Here is an 11,565-nt window from a genome sequence, read left to right as displayed (position 1 = left end):
CCAGTCAACAAACCAGCTTATAAGATAATGATATAGAAACTTAACTTTAAGATGCAAAAACAACCCTAAATTAGTGCTATATAGTGATCAGTAAATGGTTTAAACCATGAGTTCTGCTCGATTCCGTGTAAAATGTTAAAAGGAAGGTCTAGTTGCAAAATTGTCAATACCGTAATTATTTATTAAGATTCGTTCATTGTAACGTAATGGTAAATGGTATCTTTAACTTTTAGCACCTTGTGAAAAGGCAAAAATCTTATTTTCAAACACATTACACACAATAACTACTTCTCACTTCCTAACCTGATTAAGGTAATTGATTGCTATCGCGTCATGATTATGGGAATACTGGTATTCCTGTTTAGCCAATGATGAAGTGGTGATAGGTCGTCATTAGGTACATCAGCAAAGACATCGCAACATACGTGATAACAGATTATCACCAGGTGCTTGATTGAGTCAGCTGATCAAAACAGGTGAGAGGTGCGCCAACGGTGTCCGGAAAGATGGGGACGAGGAAACTTAGGGACACGGAAACTTGGGGACAAATCGGGTTTTGAGCCGAGGGGGAGGCAAACGGAGGCTGACTAAGCTCTGAGAACAACTCTTTAAATCGAATCGTTCTCTATTGTTACTGTACCTAGGTCTAGTTGTAACTACGACCTGTTGTATGTAAATCAACAGGTGTTGTATGTAACAAACTGAAGGGGAGATACAACTATATGTAAATATAGTTGTATCTCCCCTTCAGTTTGTTACCTTGTTTAAATGGTTACTTTTGTAGAGTTTAGGGACAACAAATTGAGTACATTAAGGTAAAGGAAATATGAGTGAACAGAATACAGGAATGTCCCGTTAATCCCCTCGCACGTTTCTCCGAATCGACTCCATTTGCAATTTCTTAGATTTTCCTTTCAAACAGGCCAGTTATTGGGGTGTCAGGTCACTCGGGCCAGTTATCTTTTGTGTAGTTGCGAGAGTGTGATTGACCTCCAATTTCCAACCTAAATATTCTTGGTTTTACGTGGCAATCGCAAAAGAGGAACTCTAAGGTTCAGCTGTTGATAAAACTATTTTTTCTGAATTCTTAAAAGTGGTGGTAATTTAGGCCTAATTTCTTTCATCGTCAGTTTATACTTATTGAAATATTTATATACAAAATTATCCAAAACACTGATTTGTATGATAATGGACACGTTTTCTTAAATTCTTTACTGCAAACGTCACTAACCATTTTAGGCTACTTAAAATACTTCTTAATTATATGTTTATTCTATAAAATGTTCAGTATGGGTACGCTATTATTATATAGTCACATTTAAAAATGCTCAGTTTTTTTTTCTAAATAGAACCATAACATTCTAGCCAAGCGTGATAAAATGCTGGTGACTGTTAGGAACTCTGTTACTGGGGTGAATCTCTTCGATTTTCACAATATTTTAGTTACATTTTCACATGGCATAATTAACAACATATTTCCTAATAGATTCCATCAATTATCTGTTAGTTATGATCAATAAATACCAATAAAAATAATTATTGGATAGTTTGAAAAATGATTCAAGACAACAAACAAAGTAAAGTAACAAAGGATAATTTTAGCAAAAATTGTAAACAAGTGACGTTTTGCAGACGAAGTATATAAAAATCTGTAGGTTTATATATCAAGTTTTATTTTAAAAGTGTAACAAACAAAAAAATTACTCATAACCTTTATAAAAACACAAAAAAAATATTAAATGTCTTGTAAACAATTGTAACGGACGTACGTAATTATATTTCAAAAAAATACATTGGGCCATTTTCACCAATTTAGTGAATATAAGAAAATACCCCCGCTGCAGCAAACCTGCAGACTAAGCGAATTTCCATTTCCCTGAATGGATTTACACTAAAATGTCTCCTTAAAAATATCACATTTATTCCCTATTTAAATAGAATCAGTTTTACACATAGGTTTGCTGCAACAGGGAGGGTAAAAGTGTTTTTTATGTAAAATGTTAATAGTTAGTAAGAAATAAAAACATTTTCCAAATTTGGGCAAAATATGTTTATAAACAAGCAAACTACAACAGTTTACTTATTCTCCATAAGAATAACATGGGAATTTTAAATTTAAAATTTTTTGGAATTTTCTCCGTAACCATTAGGCACATTATAACGCTTCAATATACTAAATAATTTGTTTTTTAAGCTCTACAAAATAGTTTAGAAAGAAATTGCAAAATTTTATGTTTTTTAGGTCAAAAATGGGAAAAACCCATTTTTACCCCATAAAAGCCCCCTTAAACCCCCGTTCCCATGGTCCGATCATGCTGGTTTGCGAACTCGTTCGAATAAACGTAGGTTTACACGTTTGTACCAAATTTCATCAAAATCGGATCATTTTTGCTCGAGTTATCGCGCTAACGGACATATATATATTTAAATATATATATAAATATATATATATATATATATATATGAATTTGAACGGATGGTGTTTTTGGCCTTTAGGGACCTCAAAACGAAAAAAAAATCTGTCCCGGGTCCAGGTCTTACCGTGAGTACTACGGTAATAGCTTATTCCCTATATGGGAAATTCGCTAAAAGAGTTTAATCCCGTGGCGGATCCAGCCAAGGATCCCTTGGCCAGAAAATATTTAACTATCGGGAAATATCATATAATATATTTCGCTTTATTTTTACAAAGCCTTGTAAACCGATTTGAACAACTTAAAAAAATCACTAAATTGTCGGTGGACATTTTTGTCAAAATATTCAATCTTGACCATGCAGTCCTGTAATTTTCCCAGAGTAAGCCGCATAAAATATTGTCTTCTTAAGCGTTTCCGAAAAAAATGACAGCGGATCAGAAATTCAGAGATAAAATGTCCATCAGACATAAAAGTAACCAAATACACCATGATCCGACGCAATGTGCAAACAAAAAAACAATTTATTTCATAACGTTTATCATAGGCCTACACAATCACAAAAATATTTTAATTTTAAACTAATTTTAACAATATATCTTAACAATGTGTCATTACATTATATTCAGTCATATTATTGCATAGAATGCGTTTATATATTTTGTAATAACTTCCAAACAAACAAGGAACAACAACAAAACAACAACAACAAACAACAAAACAAGGACAAAACAACAACTACAACTACAACAACAACACACAACAACAACATATAAACAAGGAGGGGGTTTTCTGTGTTTAACTTATCCAAAATGGGTAAAAAAGAAGCTAGAAAACCTAGGCGATTAGGCCTGGGTCAATCAGTACATGACTGACTTTTAACATTTTTAGGTTTATTGTTTGGAAATATTCAAATTATGATGTTGAAGTCAATCCCGTTACTGTAGCTCTCTGTGAACTGAAACAGGAGAACGATTCGTTCTAAAAGAGTCGTTTCAGAGCCTAGTTCAGCTAATCTCTCCCTCCCCCTCGGTCGAACCCCTATTTGGCCCTAACTTTCCGTGTCCCTAACTTTCCTTGTCCCCATCTTTCCTAAACTCGCGCCAACACGTGTCGACACTGACCTACCGCGGCTAACCGCCTACTGTAACCGCCTAACCGCCTAGCTGCCAAGCCTAGCTGTCTAGTCTAGCCACCACCTACGTACTTGCCCTAATTAACTCACAAACCCGATAAATCGATAGCTTACACATTTTATCTCTTTATTTAGATTACTTGTAATAATGCAACCGGCTGGTTTTCTTGCGTAACCCTGAACAGTTCGGACCAGGCCAATGTTGGACTACGCGCCACTGGGCTTGTGTCCAGTGAAAGGTGTAAAGTTGTCCCTCCCCCCCTCAAAGTGTCCACTGGGTCCACCTAAACTGACAAATATAAATACCAACTTGACCAAACCTCCACAATCAGTGTTGCACAGAACCAGCATGTCTCTCAAGGTAGGATAACACTCTAAAGATACTCTTATTTAGTAAAAATGCTTTCATCTCAATAGGGTGTTTATAGGAATATTCAAATTTATTATTAGGGTTTCATTAATTCATTAGATTGAAAAATATCGGTTTTAATAATAATGGACTAATTATATACGGTGTAATGATTGGTTATCGAATATCTATATGAAGCTTTTTAGAATGAAAGAAATACAAATACTGAAATATGTAGAATTCATAAGATAAGAATAATTAAACATTTGGTATCACTTAATAAAATCTTTATGCTGATATTAAATAAGTTCTTCTAAAGAAAGCTTACCCAATTACTAGAATCAAACAATTATTTAGTACAATAAGTATTAGGGAGGATCAAAATTAAGTATATTTTAGTACGAAAAAAGTAACACTAAAGGCCTGTTCACACCGGCGTAGCCCGACGTCTGCAGACGTATTCGGTGTATTAATACGTTGCCCGTGCACTGTTCACACCGCAGCTACGTCTGACGTGTTGTTTGTTTATTTTATTATATTATTTTATATTTGGTAATTTTATTGTTTATTTTTATTAGCGTTTTATGGATTTCAGTTAAGATTGTCACGGTTCAATTGCAGCTTTTATAGTACCCTGAAAAGTCTGTTGAATAATGAGTTAATGTTGACAAAAATGTTTCACTCTAATTTTAGGCCGTATATAGTAGATTATAAGACTTGTGCTATATTGTAATATAAAATAAATATTATCAGAAAACATGCAATAATTTTGCTCGTCCATGGATTACATGATAAAATATTCTATGGTGTAAGGAAAACGTAAGCCTATGTCTAAAAATAATTCATTAATGTTTCATAAATATCAGCCCACAATATGAACCATAATAAACCATATTAAGAGAGACGACTTTTTTGATAAGGAGATTTACAAGCAAAATGTTAGTGAACATTAGGTACTCGTATGATGAAGTATTATTATATTGATCATATAAAGTTTTCTTAAGGTTGTTATGTTATAGTGATTTAATGATATTTTTAAGTGATTCTTAATTTTTGTGTTATAATCCAACATTTACCGCTTAATAAATTAATTATAAGGTGGAGGGAGGGTGGCGGTGACAGTCCGGTGTGCTAGTGCGCATGCGCGTATTCGGCTATGCGAGCTACGCGTAGCTAGCCGGCGTAGCGGCAGCGCCGTAGCTTCCGTAGCTCACGTATTAATACGCCGGTGTGACCACTCTCTATGAATTACATTAAGAGCTACGTCAGCTACGTATTCCGAAAAAGTATTAATACGACTGGCTACGCCGGTGTGAACAGTCCTTAAGTTATTTTATATACAGTGACCTCAATGTCACAACAATGTAAACAACATTATTTTGCGTCTAACCTTCACTCATATTTGGATTAAAATACGCACATAGTGGCGTCCCCATCTTAAATAATTGATAATTGATAACCATAATTCATAAGAGTATTAAAATTTGACATTTCTCACATAGGTATTTGTTAATCATATTGAGAAACTTTTAGACTAATGTTGTAATTGTTTTAACAGAATGGACTAACAATTATTTGGTTTTAGTTAAATCATGGTATTGCTCAAATTATTGTAATATTATTTCAGTTAGCATCATTATTAAAACCTTTAAAAAACTAAAAATATATATGTCTTATTACTCACTACTAGTTGTGTACTATTTTACTTACAAGTTGTAATAAATGCCACATTTATTATGGTAACCTTACAATGATTAAAAACAAATAAATAATCATTTTAAAACAGTTAATTTTATACATTACTGTATTACATAAATCATTAATGACCATTTAAATAATTTCCATCCCATTAACATTTCAATTGGTACAATCATAGATAAAACATACTTAGTCTATGGTACAATATTAAACGTCATTCTATTACTGAATAAAAATACCTCAACAGTTTTCTCATATGAGTTGTAAATAAATATTCACCGATTTTGTACTATTTTTTCTCATGGAATCTTCAAAAAATAATTATTAAAACACAGTTTTCGTGAGTTTTTCTTCTCAAAAAAAAAAAAAAAAAAAAAAAAAAAAAAAAAAAAAAAATACCACAATGCATGTGTATTGGGATACAACTAAGGGTTGCAAATTAACGACATATTACAGTCTTTGAATAGTTTGAATTATGTCCTTTAAATAACAATTTATATCATACAAGGTTACAAAGCATTATTGCTCGGGGAGAGTGGTCATAAAAATAATTGTTAAAAAATAATGAAATTTTAAAAACGTACCACTATTGCTCATTGCGTACAGTGAATATATTTAATAATTTAGTCCGCTAACTAGTTTAAACTTGTTAAAAAACAATTTTATCGATCGATGAATAATTATTTTGAGTTACACCGTTTACTTTCTGACCAGTGACATCATTTGTTTATGTTTATGATCCATACCGGGTCAGTTGAAGTATTCGTGACATGACTATACAACCATTAAATCTTCTTTTCCTACAGTTACCTAACAATGTACATGTTCTCTCACTGATTTGAGAAAGCAAAGTGGCCAATTCGCTCATCAGTGAGACAATGTTAACATTGTCTCACTCTAATTACTTTGTCTCACTCCAGATTTGCAACGTGAAGGCACGAAATAGTGAGCGCGTAACATGCAGGCAACGTCATATGCGCGCGAAATACGTTGGCAGCTCTGGCTGTAAATCAGCTGGTCAGCTGTTGTACTGTTGTATTTGTCACTTCGCATTAAATGTTATATTAAAAGTTCCCTTCTGTGTAAAAATAGGTTATGTTTCTTCACCAATTTATTTGTTTTATGGTAACTGTAGGAAAAGTATAATGTGCAACTCGAGTTCAAAGTACAATTGCCTCACTCGAGAAACCATTCCTCACTCGCCTACGGCTCGTGAGTAAGGATTTCTCTCGAGTGAGTCAATTGCTCACTTTTCTCACTAGTTGCACAAATAACTATTCCTAACATTAGTGGAAAAAAGTTTATGCACCTCTTGTAGATGATTTAGCTAGATTTTTAACGTAAAACTTTGATAGATATCCAGATGATCTATTCTAAGAAGATTAACTAGCGTAACTAGATTAAGAGTAACTAGCGTTAGTCCGCGGTTAGAAATCAGTTTCAAATCCCAATTAAGTAGTTTATTAACATACAAGATACAACCATACTAACACGATCCGTCTTGGGGGTTATGTTTACACAATATCAAATAGTAAATAAATGTACTCAATGCGTTTCACTATATTGAACAATAAATGACAGCAATTAAATTATACAGCTGATCAGAATGCAAACAATTATGTTCTCCATAAGGATAACATGGGAACTTCCAAAGCCACTGGGGCAGAGCCCAAGGGACGTTTTCAAAAATGTAAGGCCAGTTTGCAAACTTGCTCTTTCCAATGAGACGTCAATTGATAAAATCGGTTAAGAAATGGCGGAGGAGTTCAACCGACAAAGTTTCATGTCGCGTATTAATTATATAGATGACTATAGTATAATGGTTTGTTTTATATGGAAAATGTATTGTATGGTGATGCGAGATATACTATAGCCAATACTAAATGGAATAGTCTAAAACGTTGCCTTGGTCATTCTTCAAGATAATTTTCGTGTCAGAGAGTAAAATAACATTGAAGGCAACGTAAAGTATAATAATTGACTATTGGATATTGAAATAAAAATGAACAAAATATGAATATGTTTTTTGAACATTTCTAGCATGAAATACATAAACTTATTTTCTGCTACGAAATTTCAGATCTTCGTCGCCACCTGCCTGCTGGCCGTCGCGGCCGCTATGCCCCAGTACGGCGGCTACGCCCCGGCGCCCAAGTACGCTCCCGCCCCCTACGCTCCTAAGGCCTACGCACCCAAATACGAGGAGCCTGCACCTGCCTACCCCAAGTACGCCTTCGAGTACGCCGTCCATGACGACAGCACCTACGACATCAAGAGCCAGAAGGAGGAGCGTGACGGAGACTACGTCAAGGGAGTCTACGAGCTGTACGAGCCCGACGGCACCAAGAGGATCGTCACCTACGCCGACAACGGATACGGTTTCGAGGCTGTTGTCACCAAGGAACCCGCCAAGGGCTACGCTCCCGCTCCGGCTTACGCCCCCAAGCCCTACTCTGCCCCGGCCTACCCCAAGTACTGAAAAAATGTTGTCCTCCATTAAGTCATTTACCACTGTACATACGACATCGTTCACTAGTCTAGCTTTTTATACGTGATAGTACAATAAAGTACAACTATTTTTAACATGGTGTACCTATCTTTCACAATTTCCTCATTTCCCCCTGGAATTAAGCCATCTCTATTGGACAGATATAAAATTTATTTATTTATATAGCCAGCATATATGAAAACTCTTCAAATACCTCCTTAGTATACATAAAACATATAAGCTTAAATTATAGAAACAACCATTAGCAGGAATGTTTGTAGTACACTTCACACAATACAGTGTGTATCCAAAAGACTATGGTGTTATTAATTCACTGTACTTCAATATTCCATCATGTGAAATAGTGTTCGATCATACAAGGATAGAACAATTATCCTTTATCCATTTAAGCCTTTGTTCAGTGTTATTAAAAGGATATTGTAGCTTGTATATTAAGCATCATGTAGGCAGACAACTTTCAACTCAGATTTCACTTTAAATAGCTTAATACATTTTTGTTTTATCTTAACGCTCTAAACTTCTGACGATGAGCACAGGTGCGCTATATCTGGCGTAAGAGTAGCATAGGTGTTTTACGATCTAATTTTGCAGTTCGGTCTAAAAAAAAGTGTAGACCAAAAATTCATGTTTATATAGTGTTTGGATACCAGTTTAAGGTCCAGTCTTAAAAGACGAATACTTGAAGCAAGCAAGTACGTTGCTCCCAATGTTGGTATCTTGCACAGTTCAAGCATAAGAAGGAGCACTGCTCTAATAACGCAATTCTATCAATATATTTCGGACATTTCCTATTGCATATGTCTTATTTTAGAAGACAAGTGAGTTAACAAGATAATTGTATTGTCTCTATATTGTATATTACTGTCTCTATTGCATATTAATTAATTCACAACCATTTGTAAGGTTTCTTCAACAGAAAATAACTAACTAGTATATTCTCCTACTGTCATTGGTTCAAAAAATTACAATACCGTTTCATAATAATGATTACTCATCTCAAACGCCGAGAGTTTTTCATCCTTTATTTATAACACCAGGGCTTACGTTTAATATTGGTTAAGAAAACCCTTTAAAGCAAACACCCTGAAAATATTTGTTTATTTTTACTTAAATGTTTTAACATACATTACATTCTAATAATTGGCATAATTCGTTTCATTGGAGGTAACAAAAGGTGTTGATAGTATTAGAAATAACTACATTTCAATCTGCCACGTACATCGGAATTCAAGAGTTATCAGAAGACAAAAATCAATTAAAACATATCACGAGTAATAGAACATAAACAGTTTGTAACGTATAATATAAACAAATGACGCCACTGGCCCGAATGTCTATGCTAATTGCCGTATATTCAGCTGGTTTATAAGAGTGTTTGTATAGTTCCATTTAAATAATAATGAAATCATGTTTACTTTCGGACCAGTGTACGACCATAATTGGTTTAAGTTTATGGTCTATAAGGTTTCCGATTTAATATTCGTGAAAGATACCTAATTATTAAAAACTAGTTATATCTCTTCATTATGATATTTATCGTCACTTAACCATTTTAGTTATAATATCTCATAAAAAAAAAATCTTAAGGAAAATACGGATAATTCATTACATTCCATGGTTCTTGATTTGCCAGTGATTTGTTTAATCAAGAAATTTTCTATCTCATTAACATTTTTTACTGCAATAACTCTTTATCTCTATATTAATGGACAAGCATGTTTCTTTAAAACCTTTTTTCTCAGCTCGTGTGCATCGTAGGGAAAATCTACGCATACTGTTAGAAGTACAGTACTGTATATTTTCCTGTACGTGTGCAGAATCCCTTTATAAAATAAAATAGGCTAAAAAAAGCACATCAAATGAATTTAAAATTTAAAAATATTAAAATGGGCCTTATGGGTTGCCATGCTGATGACGAAATAACAACGAAACATAAACAGAGAATCAAAACAAATGGAAGAAATTCCAATCACATGTTTTATTTACAGGGTGGGGTGAAAATAGAGAAGAGTGTACATTACATATTTTTGGTCGAGTTTTCGGCCACTGGACGACCTCTAGTTATGTTTATTAAATATTCACCTTGACAGTGAGACACAAGTTGGTGCGGAAATGTACTTGTAACGAGCAAGGAAGAGTCCGAACGGCGATAGCCTCAAAGCATTAATGTGATGTTTACTCACAGGTTTTTTTCTCTGAACAGAAATAATCACAAAACCTCAAAAATCACCTAACTTAAACGGTGGTTTTCACAGTTTAAATAGTGACGGCCCTCTTCTGAAAAAATACCCAAAACACTATTTATAGGTTTTAAAACAAAACGATGACGTTTTGTTAAAACTTGCCATTATAATAGACTGAGCTTGTTTAAGACATATCGCAGTAACCAACACAACCAACACACACGAGCAAAAACAAAGTTAATAATTAACTGTAAATGCGCTGCGTCGTATCGTAAGGGCTTTAACTACAGAAAACTATTTGCTATACATAGTGTTTTTTCTAGCTTAGGAGGTTCCGGATGAAAATCTCATTGTCAGTGATGACACTCTTACGGTTTCTTTGAATTTATATGCCTTGTCTTCCGTTTGAGCAAAGCTGAGCTTCAATAGCTCAGGGCTTAAATAAAGCTTCAAATGAGAACGATGAGAATTAACTAAACGCTTCTGATAAACTAAACAAGAGATGAAAATTTCCTCTTTTTATTTTAACCCTTTGAAAGCCTAAGAGTGAGTTATCTGGCGTAAGAATGACACTACTATTTTTATGTTAAATATCAAATTATTTTCGTCATACTGCAGCATAAACAGCTTGATGCGTTGCTGGTCTAAAGTAGCATTTTTACTCTCTAGGGAGTAAAAAGCGTTTTAGCCCATAGGGAGTAAAAATCAGCTGTTGTCAACTCAGTTGTAAATTTCTATTGTGAAAAAATTGCATGTATCCATTGTTTAATCGTTTGTTGTTAATTATTGTTGCCTTAATTGTAAATAGTTCGACATATCGATATTATAATGTACACTCACACAATCGCAATAGACGAAACGATTGAATTACTTACTGCTGCTTGCAACAATTGCTTGTTTCCATTAGTAAATTAAACTGAAAACAAGTTAAAAGTGGTTTTTGAGAGGTTATCTTTCAATGAAAACCATTTCAGATTTGTAACATAGTTTGTTCGAATAATAGTGCAATACGACGAAGAAATATAGTTTCATCACACTGGCAAAAAATTTCTTTTTAACCGTCGCTTATTAAAAAATCTTGAGCTCAGGTCGAAATGAGTCACAGTAGGACCTAGTGATGAAATATACTATTTTATGTTTTCTGTAAGGAAGCACGACGGTCTTGTTCCCCTTGCAACGGCGTTTTATTTAATATCAACGTTAATTATTGATGGCCAAATATCTGATCATATCTGGGTACATAACAAACTTCGCTTAGGATAGGATCAAACACCTTC

General features: G+C 34.0%; 2 protein-coding genes across 2 annotated transcripts in view; one reads left to right on the top strand and one right to left on the bottom strand.

Annotated features, from left to right (window-relative positions):
• The window catches only part of LOC128991335 (neurobeachin-like protein 1), a 423,043-nt gene that overhangs the window by 351,794 nt on the left and 59,684 nt on the right, over positions 1–11,565 (bottom strand). The window lies entirely within an intron of this gene.
• LOC128991370 (cuticle protein 19-like) lies at positions 3,839–8,179 on the top strand. The gene is made up of 2 exons (XM_054414177.1): positions 3,839–3,910; positions 7,677–8,179. Exons 1-2 carry the CDS (start codon positions 3,899–3,901, stop codon positions 8,073–8,075), a joined length of 411 nt encoding a protein of 136 aa, XP_054270152.1. The 5' UTR covers positions 3,839–3,898; the 3' UTR covers positions 8,076–8,179.

The sequence above is a fragment of the Macrosteles quadrilineatus genome, unplaced genomic scaffold (genome assembly GCF_028750875.1).
Source record: "Macrosteles quadrilineatus isolate MER2022 unplaced genomic scaffold, UCM_ALF_1.0 Scaffold_4__1_contigs__length_99947679, whole genome shotgun sequence".
In the NCBI taxonomy this organism is placed as follows: domain Eukaryota; kingdom Metazoa; phylum Arthropoda; class Insecta; order Hemiptera; family Cicadellidae; genus Macrosteles; species Macrosteles quadrilineatus.
The sequence above is the reverse complement of the archived record's forward strand: the minus strand, read 5'-3'. Positions and strand labels throughout refer to the sequence as shown.